This window comes from Poecilia formosa, unplaced genomic scaffold (assembly GCF_000485575.1).
Source record: "Poecilia formosa unplaced genomic scaffold, Poecilia_formosa-5.1.2 Scaffold38, whole genome shotgun sequence".
NCBI lineage: Eukaryota > Metazoa > Chordata > Actinopteri > Cyprinodontiformes > Poeciliidae > Poecilia > Poecilia formosa.
Window position 1 is genome coordinate 1,943,314 of NW_006799977.1, and position 22,012 is coordinate 1,965,325.

The 22,012-nt window shown below is 37.4% G+C and overlaps 1 protein-coding gene across 2 annotated transcripts; it reads left to right on the forward strand.

Annotated features, from left to right (window-relative positions):
• Nucleotides 1–1,632: 1,632 nt before the first annotated feature.
• On the forward strand, nt 1,633–21,570 carry LOC107836081 (putative tyrosine-protein phosphatase auxilin). Of its 2 annotated transcripts, XM_016670798.1 has the most exons (6): nt 1,633–1,893; nt 7,132–7,270; nt 13,158–13,293; nt 19,442–19,491; nt 19,748–19,896; nt 21,388–21,570. In XM_016670798.1, exons 2-6 carry the CDS (start codon nt 7,258–7,260, stop codon nt 21,553–21,555), a joined length of 516 nt encoding a protein of 171 aa, XP_016526284.1. In that variant the 5' UTR covers nt 1,633–1,893; nt 7,132–7,257; the 3' UTR covers nt 21,556–21,570. The 2 variants fall into 2 exon arrangements, with proteins under 2 accessions (XP_016526284.1, XP_016526283.1); XM_016670797.1 differs by lacking the exon at nt 1,633–1,893 and having other exon boundaries at nt 6,849–7,270.
• The last annotated feature ends 442 nt before the right edge of the window (nt 21,571–22,012 follow it).

Below are 22,012 nucleotides of genomic sequence, written 5' to 3' on the forward strand. Positions count from 1 at the left end.
AATGACTGTAGAGGGAATTCAACCATTTGATTCAAGTGTGCTGGAAGAGGTATGCATCTAAAAGTTGCAGGATAGTAGCTCTCAAGGACTGGACTTGTGTACTGTTCATGTAAACAAACAAAAGAATGGCGGTGGCCAAGAAATTTCCTCATAATAGGATTGACTTTGTAAAACAAATGTGCAAGCTGGATTGGGCAATTCATGGAAAGACAATAAATTGATGCAAAAAAAAGACAATATTAAAATTTCATCAAAAGCTGCTCCAACAAAACATTATTTTGGGGTGCACATGCTTTTGAAATCAGATTGTTGCAGCAGTTTTTACTTTTATTTTTCAGATTTGTCTGTTTTTCAGTTGAATTACCCATGAAGTAGGTCAGACTTAAGGTGGGAATAGTGTTTCTTCCTGAATGCCTAACTGCCTGCCTGCCTGTCTGTCTGTTTGTCTGTCTGTTCCTCCTCTCCTAATCCTGGGGGATTTGTAAGTAAAGCCAATGTGCTTTAGAGCCTGGGTTAAACTCCACTCCACTGTCTGACACAGATTAAAGCTTCATCTTCTGTGTTTACCTTCCACATGAGGTGCAGCTCTGTTTGTGTTTGCAGGGCTCAGCTTTAGATGAACACTTTGCTCTAGCATGATGAATTTACTTCAATACATTCTTTCCAATGAATTCATCCATCTTTAGTGTTTGTTTCAGCCTGGAAATACGATGTATAGAAGTAAAAGACTCAACAGTTACAATGACAGTGAGCAATCAAAACAGCAAAGCCACACCAGCTAGCAAATCCTTTACTACACATAGTGGAGGAAAAGTGTTATTTCACTTAATAACAAACAATTATTAAAAAAAAGCAATTAAATAACAATTAAACAATAAAGAAAGCTATCACAATGGACCACAAGACAATCTGAACAAAAATATTACACATCAGTCAGACGTCTGACTTGCATTTATTGATGACATTCTTTCTATTTGAACATAATTTATCAAAAAATAGTTGTGTTAGTTTGGAAATGACCAAAAATAATACATTATTTTACTGAATTGTCTGCAGTTATGTTTTGCAAAACTAGTCATCCCAGTTAAGCTTTATTTTGCTTAACAAACCTCAGGTCATTTTAAGACCAACACAAAGCAGTCTGATTTGATGAAGTGAACTGGATAGTTGCAAGTCACAGATCTCCATCAAGATTAAATTTTATTTCAAATGTATGATGGAGCAACCAGAAGGTTGCGCTGGATTGTGTTTATGGGTATCAAGATACGAGGAGCTAAATACAAATGTATGCCACACTTGTCAGACTTTTTTTTTTTAACTGCACAGCAATTTTTAAAAGATTTTTTTGCACTTCTCAAATATGCACTATTATGTGCTGGTCAGTCAAAAATCTCATTAGACACACGACAAAACAATGGAAAGTATCAGGGTATGAAAACTTCTGCGATTTGTCAGATTTTTTCTTTCTGTCACTAAAATCCACTCCATGTTTTCCTGCTCCAGTCAGGAAGCGCAGAGCGCCGCTGCTGGACAGATCTATGAACACTCTAGCCAATGCTGCCCTCTTGCTTTCTCACATCCACATGCACTACAGATCTACCAATGGCAGTCCTGTTTTCTGGACCTACGCCAAAGACGCGTTTAGCGGTGTGATGATGCAGTAGCTCGGCACCTCCTCGGCTTCACTGACAGGTGAAACTGGGATCTACCTGGAAATCCCTGCAGGGGTGCCCAGTTTTCACTGGGTTCTTGACGCCTTGACCCTTCAGCTGACAGTGAATGACAAAGCAAAGGTCAGTGCGTGTGCGCGCGCGCGCAGCCGGGATTCAAAGCGCATCTCCACAGCGGCACAAGACGGCGCTCCTGGGAGAATGATAGAAAGCGCTCTGAAAGGTAAAAGTCTCCTCTGGACTGTCAGTTTGTGGTCATCTCTTTGATTTTTCGATAGGTTTCTGTAAACCCCAGCTTTATTGTTTCGCATCATTTCAACAGAAAAGACGAGCACATCATGATCGGAACCTGGATGTTACATAATATTAAGCTACCCTTACAAATCGTGACCACTCACACTGAAAGCGCATCTTGCGCTCGCATGGCAGCCGCGTTATTTTAATGAACATGCACATATTTCAAGGTGACATTATGTTATTTTTCTCGAGGCATAGAAATAAAATAAAAAATAAAAGTTGGGTTACGTCGCCCGGGCCTGTTTGGGACGCACACAGCCGGGTTATGAATGACATCATTTGGGATATTTTTGTCACGAGTGTCGATCTTTCTAAACAAATAATCTATTCTCATAATTTTTTAACCCATTGTGCGGAAATTCCACATAATGTAATTTCAATCGATGACTTGGCTGAAAGAATAGTGGGAAGGCTGCTACTTCAGACAGTTGGATATTTTTGAACCCATTCGTGCAATCCATGTTTTCAGGGGAGAAATAACAATTATTCATACACCAGTTTCTATGAAAAATAACGACATGAAAGACGTCTATCTTTAATTAATCTTATCGTTGCCGGGGAGATATATCAGTCGTTTTTCTGATTTATCAGAACCACCAGCCTTATTTATCAGGAAAAGCTTTATTCTAAGAGGACAGCTCCTCTTCCGCTGTCCAACTGCGCACAGTCACATCACTGCGCGTCACACACATCACGTGAACAGCTTAACAGCGCTTGGTTTAGCTCCATGTTATGATCATTACTCCGGGACGTGACAGGCCTTTTTTTTTTTTTTTTACAATAGTAATTACTTTCTTGTCAGAAACGAGGAGCTGAACTCCACTGAAGTACAATAAATCACAAAATGTTTAAATCTTTGAACATTTGACAAAAGTGCAGCAGTGAAACTATGAACAATTAGTTATAACAATAACTATATAAAAACTGCATGTATTTGTATTGATCCCCTTTAACCTGATACTCTATAGTTAAAATGTACAGAAAACACTGTCTATCATGAAGACTGCAATAACTCACCCATAATTGGAGTGTTTGACAGGCGTTGACCCTAAATGTACAGCAAGAGGAAAAATGGTATAGTTTAGATCACTTAGCATTAGAATGGGACCAGACAAAAATTCAGCTGATTATCTATTGCAAAGCTTGCACTATTATGCACTACTTTTTATTAACCAGTCATGCAGAATCCCAGTGAAATACACTAATGATCATGGTTAAGAAACAAAATGTGAAAATGTTTTAATTCAATACTGCTTTATACTTTGACAGGACACTGTGGTGTCAATGCAAACTGTGAGTTAAAAAAAAAAGACCTGAGAAGCTAATGCTACAGCTGCTCAGTTGAAGTTTATTCCTAATCCTTCAGCTGATCCAGCAGATTCCTTGATTTTGCTTTAACTGTTATGTGGATAATTATTAATCCTTAGTAAATACTAGAGAATGGTAGTAAAAACCAGTAAAGGCTGTGATGGATTCAGACTCATTCTCTGTCATGTGTCATAAAGCAATTTAAGTTTCTGCAGCATATTTAAAAGCACATAAAGATTTTATAATGCATGCCCACACTTCCAGGAATGTTGCACAAATAATTTGCAAATGATTTTCAGCACTTTCCTTAATAAAACAATGTTCTTTATGAAGGAGATGTGCAGAGAGAAAGACTTGATATTATGAAAGAAAAAAAAAACTAAGATCTAGAGCATGCTCTTTGTAAATTTGAGCCATAAAAACATACCTTAAAACATCTGTCAGTGTGAAGAAAAGGCTTTTAAACACTGGAGAAGTTGCAAAAAGTGCACAAATAAAGTTTAACATCTAATACTTGTTAGGATAACTTGCAATGGATGAAGGACTATGATTAGCTATAAGAAAAAAAAAGTAAAAGTAGTGACCTTACAACTAAAAATCTTAAAAGTGTGGTGTAAATTTGTATCCAACCCTTTATGAATGGTATGTAGTTTCCAGCTAAGATAAGACAGTGTTACTGTCCACAGTGTTGTTGTGTGAAAGCAGCTCAGAAACCAGTTTTTCTGTTTCTCTTACATGACAATAGGTCAGTAAAGTTGTGCCTTCTTATTGTTGACCGTCACCTTTTGTCACCCATGTTAGTAGCAAAGTTGTTGCTCATTCATTTGAGGGGACTTTTTTTTTAATGTAGTGCCTTTCCTAAGTATTTATTCCCCTGCAACATTTTTCACAGCCACAAGCACTAATGTATTTAATTAAGATTTAGGATGAAAAGTCTGAAAATCTGAAAAGTTTGACACATTTTGTTGCAGTTCAACTGGAAGTCTTTGAGGCCTTTGTATTCAGCCCCTTTACTCTGTTACTACTAAATACAATACAGTGTAGCCAATTGGTTGCACTGGTTTACTATTAGCTGTCTGCTCCACAATAATTGTGTATTAACTTAAATACAGCATCTCCACAGTGAAGTACAGAGGTGGCAGCATTATGCTGTAGTGATTCCTAAGAAGAAACAGGGGAGCTGGTGGGAAAAAAGAAGGAACAAAATGCAGAGAAAGCCTGCTGAAGGCTGCAGAAAAGACTCCAAAAATTAAAAAAATGCACAAAGCACAAATCTAAAATAAATAAAATTACCTACATAACAAATGCATGTCTCCATCTATAATATACAAGCTCCATTCATGTCTAACAAAAACTAAATTTGGTAAAAGTAAAACATTATGCTAGCATTTTATTATTTAAAAAAAGTTACAACCTCAGGAATGAAAGATTTAAAGGGTATGATTACTTTTGTAAGATACAACAGCTGCTAAGTATTAGTTTATAAGACATTTTCTAACCATTAGAAAAAATACCTCAAAAATTACTTTAATGCTTTTATCACAATTTGCACTTTACTTTACAGATATAAGTACACTCAAATACTTTTAGCTACAACAAAACTAAATGGTAACAATGCAACAGATGAAGGAAGGAAACTAATTATATTTTTCACCTTTCATAGAGCTGCTGCACATGTTTGTTGCCTGTTCCAAACATGCAGAGTGGAAAAGAATAATGGCTACTGTTAGGCACGGTTAGTCACCGGACAGGAAGGTAATTTGCATCAGTGTAGTGGGAGCACGTAGCATCCGGTTATGGAGCGGGAATCCTCCGTTTTGCACATTCCGTTCCCGCTGTGCTTTGAGCCTCCCGTCCGCTCTCCTAAAAAGAGTTTCCCAGGCTCATGTCCTCTTTTCAGAACCATGCAGGGTTTCTGTTGCCAGGGGACAGGGCACAGGAAGGAAGCATGCCATCTTTGGGCTCAGATTGGCTCTGAACTGACCTGGGGTCGGAATAGAAAGATGCACAAATTTACAGTGGCACGCTCTATTTTTCATTCTGATGTCTGACCACCAGAGATAAATTGTCTGTGGCTTAGATTTGAAATGTTATTTTCTACTAATACAGCATATTGTTGTTATTTTGCAATTTTATTCACAGAAGAAATGTTTTTTTTTTTTTTAAGAAGTTCAGACTCAGAATTTTAATATATTAGAAATGACTACAAAAGAAATCTTGTTACCAGCTCATGGGCATTGCTGTAAATTATACAACCCACTGGCAAACTGTATAAAACAACAATTAGAGAAAGTTGTTCTGCAGTTTTTTTCTACTTTAAAGAAAATATGAAAAACAAATAATGAACATAAAATACAGTCTATATTTCTGGCTTTGTAAAATTACTAAAAATATCAAATTTCATATTTGACATTGATTGCAAATTTCTTTTTAGATCAAGTAGAATAAACTATAGAAACATGAATATTGACAAAAAGATATTGTAATTTTTTTATTTTGTACTTTGGTGAATTTTATGACGCTTCAGCGGTCTGAACCTTTTAATGTTTGTTTTGCATACTGTACACCGGTGTGCCACTTGACCATGTCTCCCTTGAAAAAGAGATTTAATCTTTAGGGACTTTCTGGTTAAAATAAAAAAATACATCACATTTAGAACTTTTCTGGACCTTATTTATCTGACAGCTTGCAGTTTTTATGACATTAGCATCACTAATAGGGGTACAGTTGGTAGAACTGTTGCCTTGCTACAGTCAGTTCTTGGATTCATATTGTGGTCTGGGGTCATTCTGCATGGAGTTTGTATTTTTTCGACAAGCACGAATGGGTTCTTTCAGCTTCCTCCCACAGTTCCAAAACATTACTGTTGTGTAAATTACCCCAAAGTTAATGTATGTTTGTCTTGTGACCTTCTATGTTGCTCTGTGATGGACTGGCGACTTCCAAGGATAAGTTAGTATAGATGATAAATAGATCAACTTCACTTTGGAAAAACAATATAGCAGCTTTGCAGGGTGGAAGTTCGTATGTCAGTTTCCACAATACATTTTCAGTGTGAATGGATCTGAGTTTCCTGATTGAAGTTGCAATTTTTGCATCATCATCATTCTGGTACATTTAGGAAAACATACCTCTTGATAAAGTCCTTTTTAACCAAGTTTCTTTTTTAATTGGTGAAGTATTTTTAAATTTACATTCATGATTCCATATTTTTTCTCAACTTTATCTGAGAAAAGATGGGAAATCGTTTTTGCTCCAGCTGTCTAAAATATTATTTTCACAAAGTTGATATGCTGTAGCTGTTTTCTCTTATTGTTTTAATAAAAATAATAAAGCTTTGCATTGTTTGTTTGAAAATCAATCCGTAAAGCCACATGAAAAAGTGGGCTCATCCCAGCAGCTGATTGGGGGAATAACAAGTGCAGCGTTACCGTTAGGGGACCAGGAGCTGGGGTGGATTTCCCTTTAACTTGGAGAGCAGCAGCAGCAGCAGCAACAACAGCCGGAGCTGGGAGACGTAGTGAAATGCGGCGGTGAGAAATAGAAGAGGCGAAACAGAGAGAGGAGGGAGGAGAGGGAGCAGAGCTACCGATAGCATTTCATATTCTCAGAAAGCAGAGGAAACCGGTTGTCCTCCCATCCTCGGACATGTGCTGCACCCGGCAGCAGCAGCAGCAGCAGCAGCAGTAGCAACGCAGGCGGCGGGGTGGTGTAGCAGCCTACTCGTCATTTTGAGGCTCCTCTGGTCTTTTTTTTTAAATAATTTCCCCCGCCCCCATCCTTGCGTTCTTTTGTAATGAGCTTGTTGGGAGCTTACAAGAAAAAGACCAGTTACGATGGCTATGAATGTTTGCAGCTGGTCGATAGCGGCGGAGACAGCTTCGGCTTCGGCAGGGGGAGCAGCAGCGGCGGCGGCGGCGGCTCCATCGCGGCCACCCTCGGACCGAAGGCAGGCCCACTGAGAGAGGAGGACTGCAGCACCATGGACAGCTCAGGTAGGAACCCTCGGCGGCCCCCCGGGCAGATTAGATGATGTACTCTGATATGAAGAAGGCTAGAGTAAAGATGTGATGACTTTACAGAGTGTTAATGCGGCCTGTCCCGGTGGAGAGCCAGCCGGGAACATTATTCTAGCTAACACTGAAGTACACACTGAAGCCAAATGTAGGCTTTTCAGTTGGCTGTCCTCTTGAAATTAACTTCACATTTTCATGATATCAAGATAATACATTGCAAGTGGAATTGACAATCTTTAAAAAAATAAAAATAAAAAAATAAAACTCTATAGGCTGAAAATCAAATTATGAATACACACTTTAAATAACATTTAGTTGTCCTAGTACTCATAAGAAATTATATGAATGTCAATATTAAGAATTGGTCTCAGGCTTCAGAATAGTATTTCAGGATGCAAATTATAGATTGTTGTTCAATGAAGCAAATGAAAGCATCATCAGCTCTGAGAAATATGCAGGATTTAACTGTTTATATAATTATTAAAGTCAAAAATCATCGATGTTTATGAGTGATGCACATTAGGAGTGTCTCTTATCTATTAGAGTGGATTCTCTGAGGTGGCAGGGAGAAGAGGTTATGCCAGTGGCCACACCAAATAAATTAGAGACGGACTGATCAGGCTTTTTGGCCTAATTACCCTTCTGATTTTCACTGATTTCCTTATTTTTTGATGGAAGGAACAGTTTAAATCATGAAAGATTTATCCTTAAGGTCATTCAAATTTTCACAATATTCAAAAACAAATCCATCACAGAATGTGTTGTTTATTTATGAATTTGTAGATAGCACATAGTGGTAGTTTGAGTTTAATTAATTTAATGATTAAGTATCTCCCCCCCAGATTTTCTAATGTTTTACCTGAACTGATTAAGGAAAAATCATCCAATTCTTATCTCTGGTCGATTGAGTGGTGCACCTTTACTAGAAATGTTGCCATTTGTACTTACAGGCAGTCTTTTATGCAAAAGTGTGATAGGATGAATTCAGAAAAGTAAATGACCAGTTTCAATTAGTATCTGTATATATTCAATTTATTTTATTTACATATTTGTCAATTTTAAATGTTCACCACCACCTGACTTTTTCACCTTACCCTTAATATGACAAAAGCAAAACTCTGCTATGGCTTTTAGTTTGGTGTACCACCTAAAAACTACTAATGACCCCCCGTCTGGACACCCCATTAAAAAACTAATCAGACAGGCACCCCGGATCTATTTGACTGACATTCTTTATTTGTAATTAAAATGCATGTAAACCTAAGTAGTATCTATTGGTATTTGAAATGTGAATAAACTTTTCTTGTTTTTTTGTTGTATTCAGCAATTGCACAGATTGAAGTATGAATAATCATATGAAAATTGTACCAGATACATTATTTTTGAAATCAAAATGGGTTTAATTAACAATAATTCAAATCTAATGAGAATAACAATTGGAAAGAAAGTCTTTGCTTTAGCATCTGGTGTAGCATTTCTGCAGTGCTGTGTGCAGTGAGCCTGCCTCCAGGGATAAATGTTTTTGTGAAACAAAAGAAGCTGCATGAGGAGAGTGGGAGGGTCAGTGTGGCGAGGGGAGTGGGAGTGGGGAGGGGGCAAAGGGGTCCCTCATGTCAGATGTGTGTTTGGCCTGGCGGGCCTTGCCCACTCACTTATACATAGTCGTTTTGATGTTTGTGTGCGCGTGTGTATGTGTGTGTGTTTCTGTATCCATCTGCCCCACTTTCACACAGTCGGATATTGAAAGCTAAAGGTTGGCTCTCTGGAAGGAGGGAAACATGTTCAAACAAGCCATTGATCTCTCTGGCAAAGCCAAGAGCTCTCAGCCGACCCACTCTCTTTCTGAGTGGACGGGCTTTTTTACCTGATCGAGTCGTTATCAGAGCCTGCTCCGGTGTCTGCATTAGCAGGCCTCGTCACTGTAAATGGCTCACCAGGCTGCAGACTCCCACATCCATCTGGACACAGAGGGGAAAAAAAAGGGACCAGCAAACAGAATAACAAGGAGCAGGCAGATTCAAACAGACGTGTCTGGAAATGATGTAGAGCAGAAAGAGATCAAGGTATAATTCCTTCACATTGCAGTCAGAAGGAGTTTATGTTCTACTAAAGTTAGGGAAACAACACAGAGAAGACAGGGCATGTGGTTCAGATTCAAAATAATTCATACTATTTTTGAGCTTTTTGTTTTTTTTTTTGTAGAGAATGGAAATCTTTCACAAATATAAGTGAATGTTTTTTGGTTATTTTTGGGCTTTACACCTCTAGACGAGGATAATTTTTTAAAACATGTACAAAATGTTCAAATTTGTGCATTAAAAACTATTTGCAATATGGAAAAATAAAAATTGAGCAGCTGGTTTGTGATGTTTTAAAATACTCTCATTGTATCTCCTTGCAGTTACAGTAACTCCTTAAAACTACTTAACTACTGCAACTCTTTAAAAAGCTGTTCTGACAGCTTTGGGATTAAGATTATTGGACAAAATGGCACAGTGAGCTGTGGTCTACACAGAAATCCTCCCTCAACATGATCCTGTCATGTTTCTGATAAGATGATGGAGCTACTGACATTTTCTCCTCCACAGCATGGCTGAAACTAACGGTGGAGGTGAAGAAACCTCATATATTTAGAGAGAAATCCTTCAGATTGCTATGAAACATCCTCGTGGAAGTTTTCCAAGTTAGCCATAAACAAGCGCCATTAGAATGGTTTTGAGTGTCCTCGATGTGGTCTGAATGTTGGCTGTAGTTTTTCTTTGGATTAGTGGAAGTACTGGAAGTACCCGAAGATCAGTATGTAGAGATACTGGAAAAACAATATATAGAATGTAGAATAACTTGAGACTTTTTCATGACATTGTATATGAACAGCTGCTATATTTTCTCTTTTCCTTGTTCAACAGAAGATAAAAATCATATGAAGGTGCAGAAAAGGGAACAAACTTTAATTAAATAAATCTCTGTATGCCAGACATACCGACAGCTTGGAGCTGCAGCTTATCAGATCTGTAATGCCGTTGTGTCATCCTTTCTGTAGCTTTTAATAACCAGGAAAGGAGAGCTATACCTCTGGTTAATCTGTACGGTGAATGACTAATAATGTGTCAACAGCATTATCTATAGTTAGGCCAATTACAATTTATTTGACAAGGCAGTCAAACAAAACCAGGCCTGGGAGTGTAGGAGCACTAAAATGCAATGAAGCTTTATTGTTTACCTCTGTTTGTGTCAATGACATTGGTCAGTATAATGAAACAAAAAAAATGGTTTGAGGCTTTCAGAAAAGGGCGATGCATTCAGAGAACCTGCTAATCTGACTGGAGACAACTAGTAACTTCTGTTTTCTTCTGTTTCACTTTTAATTTGAACTCCTCAGCCATTCAGTGATTTATATACTAAAAGAAGTATTTTAAAGACTATATTCTGAGCTAAAGGGAGACAGTGTAAGGACTTTACAACTGGGGTGATGTGCTCTATCGTCCTGGTTTTATTGAGAATGTGAGCAACAGCTTTCTGGATCAGCTGCAGCTGTCTGAGTTTTTAGGCAAAGTTGTAAAGACACTGTTGCAGTAATCAATGTGTTTAAAGATAAACACATAGATGAGTTTGTCTAGATCTTGCAGGTACATTTCTCCTTTAATCCTGGAAACTGTTTTAGGTGATAGAAGGCTGTCTTTGTAATTGTCTTTATGTGTATCTGAAGGTTCAGGTCTGAGACTTTCACTATACCCAGACTATGGGCTTGTTTATAGTGAGAGACTATACCCAGGCCTAACTATTACAGCTAGTTCCTAGTTTTAATAGTTGAATAACTTGGTCACTCTTCTTTAGGTTCAAAAATAATAACTTCAGTTTTGGTTTTGTTCAGCTGAAGAAAGTTATTTCACAACTACGCATTGATTTGTTCCATGCATCTGCTCAGTGCTTAAATGGGTTTGTAGTGACTTGATGATGTTAAATATAGAGCTGCGTATCATCTGCATAGCTGTGGGATTATTAATTGCTATAATCTGAGATAACAGGAGCTCATAGATATTAAATAAGAGGGGTATCTTGGGGTACCCTGAATGTGACTTCTGCCCGCTCTGACGAGAAGCTGCCTTTGGTCTGTTCTTTAGGTAAGACTTGAACCAGTCAAGTACTGTATCAGAGAATCTGACCCAGCTCCCTAGTTACTTCAGTAATACGTCATGGTCAACAGTGCTGAATGCTGCACTGAGGTCCAACAGAATCACTGCTGTGGTTCTTTCACAGTTGGAGCTTATTTGATGTATTTATGGTTGAGTTAGTAGAACAGGGTCATTTTGTTTTGTTTGGACATCACATTGATACTGGATTGGATTAACTCTCTACTATTTTGAATTTTCTCTGTAAAGCAGTTAGCAAATTTCTTACAGGTCATGATAGAGTGGAGTTCAGATGCTCCAATCAGAGGAGGGGCTGTTAGTCTGTCAGCCATCTTTGGTTACCCCACATATTTTAAGTCATCACCTACACAGTCAGACTGTCATCAGAAAATCCAATCCATGTTGTGCACTGATGATTCCAATCTGTCTTTTCTCTTGCTGTTTAAGAGAGTTGGCTCACACTTCCACAACAATAAACTGTAGCACTTGCTGAAGGTGATTTTTGCTGTTCAACAAGTTATTTTATTACGCTTGATGATGAGATGAGACCACCAGTTGTTAATTGTTAATATAAGTGGATTCCTTTCCACTGCCAGGATATAAGGAAAATTATGACATTGCTGTTGCTATGGTGCAGGTTGCAGATTGATGTAGGCAGGGACAGAAAGGAAAAGATGAGGGAGAGAAGCCCTCAGATCACCAGTCGGGTGCTGACTCAGATATAACAGTTGGATGTCTTCCAACATTCGCCACAGATACACACAAGTGCAGATGGTGTGTAATTTATTGAGTGTCCTGTTTTTGTGCCCTTGTGGATCAATCCTTTACAAGCAGATGTATTTATGCTATGACTCATAGGCTCATCATTTCAAAGTGAAATGTTAATGTATCTACAGGATATCGGCATGAAATAGGATATAAAAATATAGACTATATTTGTACTGCATTTAATCTAGGCAGTTTAACACTTTTATACATCTACACAACCTTTTGTGAAAACACAATATGTATACATGTTTACAAGAAAGAAAAAAAACTACATTTTCATTTATTTTATTTTCCCTCTTTATATACATTCACAATTAAATGTCTTTGTTGAGGACAAAGTGAAATCTAAGTCAAATGTCTGTAATGTGTGGACAAACTTTATGGATAAAGCTGATTCTGAATAATTTATAAACACACAAAAACAAAAATGATCTGAGACATTAAATTCAATTCTATAAATAACATGTTTTTTTTCCATTGTTCACCTATACCCTTGCAGTAAAAAAAATGCAAATTAGCTAAGGCTATAAATATTTCATTGTTCAGTATTTGCTTATAGTTGACACTTCTATCAGTGCAAATAAATAAGTAAAGAAAAGAAATGAAAAAATAATCCGACTATCAAACAGCAGTAGACTTTAAGATGCATTTTGTTCAGAATTGTCTCTAGGCAAACCTTCAAGTTGATTAGCAAGTCTAGTGGTTATAAATTAAACACTGTTAATTTGCACTGTTGAAGGATTGTAAAATGAGACACTTAATAAAAACTGGTTACTGCTGGTTGTCTGAAGTTTTTACCTTTAGACAATATTAAGCTTTATTCTAATCAAGTTGTCGTTTAGATGTTTTGTTTTTCTCACAAACGGCCAGTGAGTTGCTTCTGAGCAAATTCACACCAGTTTGTGAGTCAGTCTGGGATTTATTTACTTTTACTGGATTCATGTTTGCTAAATGTTCTGTTTTTTCAGATATGGACGCTGGCTATGGAGGAGGGCTGTTGGACATGGTGAAGGGAGGAGCTGGCAAGTTCTTCAGCAACTTTAAGGACAACTTAAAAGACACTCTGAAGGACACCTCCACAAAGGTCATGCATCAGGTCGCCACGTAAGTGAACACATCACTCCTGATGTGGAGTAATTTTTCGACTCCCTGCATGAATATACAGATCTTCTGCCATTATTATAATCAAAGCATATATTTTCTCCTACTTTCAAGTCTTTCTGTTTTCATTCGGATTTTGTGTTATTTTTAGCTTTTGTGATGCTGCCGTACCACGCACCTAACAGAATACACAATCTATTTCAGTTTGATTGGCTTTTCAAACTGAAAAGCCAATCTAGAAGACTTTTTGACCTGAAATTGTCTGAGGATTTTTGATAATCTTTGCTGTAGATTTCAGCTGGTTAGAATTAAATATTGTTACATACATGAATAATGGGTTTCGTAGAAATCACTCTTGCTTAATTTCTACTCTTTATTTTGAAGACATTACTTTTCATATTCATTACATCTCAAAATGCCTCTTTGTTTTCTAGATGAGGGAACATCCATCATGTTGGATATAAAATGATATAGTACAGCTGTAAATATCATTTAATACTGTTGATGTTGATTCTGGAAACTGTCTGAAGTTTTCAGTGAACAATGACATAAAAATACACATAGCTAAACTCTACTTTGCATGCTTTGTTTAGTTGTTTACAGTAAGTGTCTGCGGGAGCTTTAAGAGTAGAAATGCTCAGTGTGGATGGAGCGGGGGAAACGAGAGGTTGACACGGCTGGGTTGTTCCAGTGTGTTTGTGCACAGGCATCTGCTCTGGGCAGCACAAAACAGCCTCTGTGTAATCACAAACATACACTCACACATACACACGGATCTGTATGTGTCTTGACTCAGCACATTTTATGGTATTTATCCCCCTCTCGTGCTTCCCCTCCTCCAGTCATTCTGTCCTGTTTTCATCTCACCTCCATCTCTCTGCTTCTCTGTCTTTCTGCTGTCTTTTTCTCCTCTTCTGGCTGAATTATTCATGTGAGCCCATTGTGCCAAATGGCCTGTGCACTGCTGATACTAACGTATTCATTTCATTCAGGCCATGCGTGCAGCGGTGTGTGTTTGAGAGGAGTGTATAGGTATTTGTGAGTGGGCGGTCATAAAAATGGAGAGGCGGGTGCAGGAGAGACAGAGAACAGTTCAGAATATTACAGAAACTTAGAGTCACTTATCAGAATTGCTGTTGTTATTTTTGTCCCTTTGTGCATCTGAACGCAGGTTGTACACTTTGAATACCTGAGGACAAAATTTAATCCTGGACAAGACATCATGATGATGATGATGATGATGATGATGATGACTACGACGATGATGATAATGCACATTTTAACTTGGAAGCCAAATGATACAGTCTTCAACTTTCGCACTTTTCTCAAGTTACAACAGCATTCTTTATGTGCTAGAGACCAACACAAAGCAGTCCATAAAGAAAAATGACACGTAGTTTTCTGCATTTTCTACAAGTAAAAATCTTTAAGGTGTGGTGTGCATTTGTATTCCCTCCCCCAGTGTTATTTGGGTCTACTGGTTTTCTGCAAGCATTTCTATTACACTTTGTGTATTATTGGCCAGTAACGTCAGTTTTGGTCTTCTCTGACCAGAACTACTTTCTTTCATGTCTGCTATGATCCATTCATGACTTGTGGCGATCTTTAATCAGGATGTACTTCTTTCATTAACAGCTTCCTTCTTGCCACAGTTCATCAGAGGATATATTTCTGGAGGGCACGACTCGACAGGTTTTCTAAACCTGAGCCGTTAAACTCTGCCTCTTCTCTAGAACTACCATGACAAAACTGGTTTACAGTTTTATCATGCCGTTTCTTTTTTCACATTATGGATTCAACCATTTTATGTGAGATGTTCAAACTTTGGGATATTAGTGTAAGCCTGCTTTAAAATTCTCAACAGCTCCATCTTTTTCTGTCTGTGTTCATTGTCATTTGTAATGCTGTTTGTTTACCAATGATCTAATATATATGACTTTACACTACATGACTCCTGAAGACAAATGGTGGCACTAGATTTTATTTTGGGGGTTGAGATTAAAGGGGGCTGAATACTAGCTTGCCACATTTTTCTGATTTTTACTAGTAAAAAAGTTTGAAAACCACTTGTTGGTTTCCTTCCTCTTCATAAATATACGTTATTTTGTGTTGTCATATTATTTAATGTCCCAACAGAAAACATACAGTGTGCAGTTGCAACATGACAAAAGGTTGGGAATCACTACACAAATATACACAGCAATTCAAAACATTTCTGTGAAGTAAATGTTACAGAAATGTGAAAATTGTTTATACGTGAAAGGCATCAAAATCTAAACTGTAAATTTAAACCTGTTTCAAAATAAGAATATTGTTTTTGTGCTTTCTAGAATTGTAATATTTGTATGAAATTAAGGAAGATAGTATCAACAACTGGACTATTACTGGACTGCATGGATAGTATTTGTTTTTAGTAGTAAATCCTCAAAGAGTTGACATTTGGTTTTAATTTCCCTTAGTTGTGTGCTGAAGATGTGTATTTTTAGAAGAAATTTCCCTTTGAATTTTGACTGAAAAGACATTCACTGGGAGGATCCATTCTCAGCATGCCGTTTTTTTTTTTAAACCAAACTGTTTTGGCAAAAAATGACATGTTCTGAAATAACCCAAGTCATTATATTGCTGCCTGTCTCCAGCAGCCATTGGGCAAATGGGAGGGTATACCCTGGACTGATGAATATTTAAACAAGTCTGAGAGAAAGCTAAACTAATCTGCACATTAAATATTCCTGTTCATATTTAAGCTGCACTGTGGGGACCTGTTTGAGACTCTTTCATAGTCCATCTACAAAGCAAAAAATCAATAAAAACAAAGACGGTAACTGACCGTCTGAATCTGAGTCCTCGTCTTCCTCTTTTTGCCCTGGATGCTCTTCTTCATGAATGACCTGCTGGCATCCAGGGTACTTCTTAGCAGTGCTTTTTATTTTTCAGTTTCTTCATGACGGTTGGCAAACGTATTGATGCATTAGCATCTCCCTTTGGTAACAGCTTTGCAATACAAGCCATTAAAATGTAGGACGTTTGCATACTGTTCCTAAAATTTTAATTTATAAAATAATTGGTCATCTTCTACTATGCAGAGTATCTGTTACATTCCTGTAACATTATTGTGCATCTGCCTTGCTTGTGTACAATATATACCCGATAAATGACACTTCAGCATTGTCTCTCCTCTCATCTTACACTGTGGAGTATCGGCTGTATATGTAATATGATATTTCCTTCTGTATTTCTCATTAGGAATCATAAACCTGTTTTTTGGTTGATTGGCGCTCTATGGGTCAGCGGTGGAGCTGTGGCACCCTGTACAGACGCATTTAGTCGTCAATGCAGCTGAAAACACAGGAAATAAAAAAAAAAAAACAATGCTGAAATGAAAGGCAAATGAAATTCAAAAAAGCACAACAAACCATAACTATTTATATAGCTGACTGTGTCACTAATTTTAGTAAAAGTTTAAAAACGTCTCTCTGGCAAGATATGCCCACACACCTCTGTTAGACATCTATGCTGTTTTTTCAGCGTTTGGGATTCTAGAAATATTTTCTAGTCACTGTCTGTCTCGGGTGCTTTTTTATTTTATTTTTGTACCTCCTCACGAACTCTGCCTGTGCCAATTTGCAAAAATAACATCCCTGCAACTGTTCAGAGAGAAGTCGTGAGCATATTTGAATAAAGTTAAACTTTTCAGGCTGCAGTCCTTACTTTGCCTCTCATTTGACGCCCCAGTGACGCTCTTTAGGTTGCTGTGGACCCCAGTCTCATCTATATTCAAAGCAACACAGCCTCTTTGTTTATGTACCTGCAAGAACAGAGACTCTGCTGTAGACTCAATCTGGGCCAAGTATTAAACAGTTTCATTTTGAGGAAACTTCAAATGAGTTGGGATGGAACACATTCATCCCACCAGACAGAAACGCATCAATCTTCCTCTAAATTCATGCTGTTATTCTTTTATTTCGTTTTAACTTGTTTCTAATCATCCTGGTTTTATTGTCTTGTTTTTCTTTTACTCGTCCGACATAAACTGTTTGAATGCTTGGAGTTTTCAAAAAAGTGTGGTAAAACAGATTATTTGAAGCTAAAAATAGAACCGTGTTGACTTGAACCAAGGTTAGTTTTGAAAGAGAGGAGCTGTCTTTTTCTTTTGCACTCCACGTTTTGTAAATAGAAATTGGGTCACAGACTCGGAGTGCAAATATTCAAACAGTGTTTAGTTGTTGACGCATCACACTTGCAACAAAATAAAAAATAAAAAAAACCCAGATATTTTTGGAGCGGAGTAGAATGAAGGAACCCAGATCAAAGATGGGATCTAACCCACTCTGTCTTGATTTGTGTTTCTCATCACTCTTTATAAGCAGCTTTGCAGATGTGCAATTTGTTCTAAAACTGTTTCATGCTCCAATGTTTACTTCCTAATCATAAAATACAAATTACAACTGCTGTATGAGTGGAATCATTTTTCAAATGGTGTCTTTGAGAAAGTTCGCATCCATCCATCCTTCTGTACATACATCCATTCATACATACATAGATCCTTCCATCAATTCAGTCTTCGGACCATTTTTCCATTAGTCCATCAAAAAACATGTAATCTTTATGAGAAAAAGTTGAAACCTTGAATATACATCGGAAGTTTGGGAAAAAAAAGTTTTTAAAAGTGGAAATTCAATAATATAGATCTGAGTATATGATAATACAGCTTGTTGTGACATCATGCAGACATTTCCACTGGGTCCATATGTCAGCCCCATGACATATGGACCCAGTAATTCAACCGAATTACTGTGAAAAATAATGGTCTATTGATGAAAAGGAGAACAATGCAATTTTAAAAAGTGTTTGCCATAAAAACACATTTATTTTAGGATTTTAAATCGGTTTTCAGGTAAAGAAAGGCTTTTGTAAAGAAGCTCCACAGGATTTTCTCATTATGCTACAAATGACTCAGTTATGCACATAGTTGGCACTCAAAATTTGTATTACTGTCCTGGTGTCATCTGCTGAAGTTAAAGCTCTATAATATCAAAGACATGTCAATCATGTCTCATTCATCATTATTGGGTCCATGCTGTTTACTGCAATTTCTCTAGTGCTGCAGTGGTGGATTATCTGTGTGTAAACAGTGCAGCTACTCCCAATTATAAAAAAAGAAATATTACATAGAAGAACTAAAATGAAAGGCAATGGTGTTTATTCAAAGAATTCCCTCATGGCGTCCCTTTGATGCTGAGTAGCCCGGTGAGCTGTTGTAATACTAGAAAAAGTCAACTTTTATTCACCCAGACTCACATGTGCCTCTGCTGCTCATAAACCTATCGAATCTAAACGTTAAGATTTGAATTTCAGGCAACCCGATGCTCTGACAGTGATTAGCAGAAGCCCAGATAAACCTACTGAATGCTTAAAGTTTAATTCCTGACCTTGTCTTTGTGTTCTTGCCAGTTTGTAGACGCGACATTTGACCTCCTCTATGGATTTATGGAATCGGTTACCATGTTTTATTATGACCATCTGACACTCAAAGTCTGATCATTCCCAGAAACACAGGAATATAACATTTCATTCAATTAAGATGATGTAGAATGCAGGAATGTGCAAAATAATTCACACCCCATTTCTATGTTTTGTAATATTACAACCACAAACATCAGTGTATTTTATTGGAATGTTATTTGGTAGACCAACACAAACAACAGAATTACTGTGAAAAATAATGGTCTATTGATGAAGAGGAGAACAATGGAATTTTAAAAAGTGTTTGCCATGAAAATACATTTATTTTAGGATTTTAAATCGGTTTTCAGGTAAAGAAAGGCTTTTGTCTTCCTATGAAGATTGTTTTTAACTGGACATCAGGTAGAACTGCATAACGTTTGCAATATTTATATTGCACACACATATATTGCCTGCGACAGACTGGCGACCTGTCCAGGGTGTACCCCGCCTCTCGCCCGGAACGTTAGCTGGAGATAGGCACCAGCACCCCTCCCGACCCCACTGAGGGACAAGGGTGTTCAGAAAATGGATGGATGGATGGATGGATGGACACATATATTGCGATGTCTATGTATATTCATAATACATTGTCCAATTCTAATTAGAAGTTTTAAAAAATGATTTTAAAGCCTTTTGTCTGTTTCAGGTACACTAAAGGAGAGCTGGACATTGCGTATATTACATCAAGGATCATAGGTAAGATAAAACTGGTTTTTAATTAACTTACTCTTTGTCTTTGTTTGACCTTCCTTTGTAATAATGATTTACATAATCATTAATATGACGATGGAGTGCAGAACGAAGTCAGCAGAAAATGTATTGTGTCTAAACATGCATCAACATACCATTGATAATCATTCTCTAATGGTGACCTTTTTTATATTTTAAGTTTTAACCGTAATTATGCAAAATTGTAAAGTAAAAATTTTCTGAGCATCTCTTTTCCTTCCAGTCATGACGTATCCTGCTGAGTCAGTCCAGATTGGCTACCAAAACCATGTTGAGGACATCCGCTCATTCCTCGACAGTCGTCATGCCGACCACTACACAGTTTTCAACCTTTCGCAACGAAACTACCGTGGCGCCAAATTCTCGAACAGGGTTAGTGTGATTATGTCTCGTATGTTTTATATGCTTGTTTTGGTTATTGGTTGCTGTGGCACCGAGTTTCTTTGAATATAAACAGATTAATTTGCTTTCTGGATGGTGGCAGAGTGACACCAGAAGGACCAGCTGTTCAAGTCTGTTAATTTCTCCATATCAATACAGTTTCCTCACGATAATTGACACTTCAGGAAAGAAAGGTACAGAAACATTTGAATAAACAAAGAAATAAAAAGACAGTCTTTGCTGCAATACCGCTTGTTAGACTCCCACTAAAGAGCAAAATGGCAAAAAGGTGTTACCAAGTTTTTAGTCTATATTTTCTTCCCAAAGTTTATGTATAAAATTTAAAATAACAATGAATACGTGTTACTGAAGTATAGAACATCCTTGTAACTTGTATTATTTTCGCAGATTATTTCTTAACATGAAACTTTTTTTCTAAACTTGATAAATATGCTGAAATTAAACACTGGATTTTTCTACATTTCTCAGTGCATTATTATGCTTCAACTATTAAATATGAATTTGTGGCAGTGGATATGTTTTTTTTATATTTATGTTTTCCTGATTTATACTGTGATATATTAATATATTAGTATTATATATTGATATACTAATATTTCATATGTTACTAGAATCAAAGGACATGTGACAGCGCATTAGTTTTTTACACCTCTGAGGCGAGAACGTCGTCGTCTCCTTTCTTCTGATTTGTGAGACTGATGTTAAGATGACCAGCAAATGACCTGCTGTTACCGGGGACATGCTTTCTGCCTCCTAAAATGGAGCTGATTCAGGTCTCAATATGGGGAATGTTACCTGATTAATCCCTGTGCTATTGTCACAGCACACTTTTAGTTAGATAAATTGACCTTTATTTGCATAAAGCTGTGCAAGATTCCTAAAAATGGCATTTGTTAATTAAAAAAACTTTGTATTTATACTTTCTGTTGCTTCATTGATAGTAATAAGAGAAAATTGTTGATTATTTTTTAAGGTGAATTCACCACAGCATTTTTTCTAAAGAACTTGTGTTATAGATGATATCCAAATATGACAACTGAGCCATTTTAATATGTTTTTTTTTTTTAGGTTTTTTCGTCTCTCCCCATGGGGTCTTTCCTAATGGCATGCAGCACTTTTGCACAGCTGGGTTTGAATTAAAAGTTAAAGTCTTCATGGGAGCTCTCTTAATAAAATACTGCCACCCTGCAGCAGATAAAAATTGAAACGCTGTGGAGCATAAATACTTGTAGCAGATGACTCATCATGGCAACTGTTGTGTTGTTTTGCTCTGTGCTGCAGTTTCTGACCTCCACCTCTCCCTTTTCCTCCCCCCATCTTTTCATTTTCCCAAACTGTTCATCTTCCTTCTGCCTCCCTTTTTGTTTTGCTTGATTTCATCAACCCTTTTTCTCCTTGTCTTCTAATCTCTCTCACTCTTTACTGCTCGTTTCACCCCCATTTTGTCAAACCCTTTTCCAGGTGTCAGAGTGCAACTGGCCTTCTCGCCAAGCTCCTAGCCTTCACAACCTGTTTGCTGTGTGCAAGAACATGCACAACTGGCTCAAACAGAACCCAAAGAATGTGTGTGTCATCACCTGTTCGGTAAGATGCTCAAATCTCTATGTACAACCAGACTTTCAGATGTAGTTTTGAGTAATACTAAATACAGTTTTTACTTCCATTGTGCACCAAAAGAGTAACTCTGAAAATCACTTTGCACTCTGCTAATTTCTCATACCCTCACACACACACTGTGGTGTGTTTTGGTTCAGAGTGTGCAAACTGTCTCTGCTCTTATTTAGTGACAGAAACACTGGCATGTGGGGGGAGATGTTATTGCCAAGCTGCTGTGGTTTGGCAGTGGCTTGGCAAACTTCTCCCTCTTTGCATAATCTCCACCAAATTTGTTTCTCTTTGAAAACATTTCCCACTGCTTCCAGTCCCCAAGAGGTTTGTGCTTTACTGCGACCTAAAATAAACTGCAAACAAGTTATACTGGAAAGAAAAAACTCAGGNCAGTGCAAATAAATAAGTAAAGAAAAGAAATGAAAAAATAATCAGACTATCAAACAGCAGTAGACTTTAAGATGCATTTTGTTCAGAA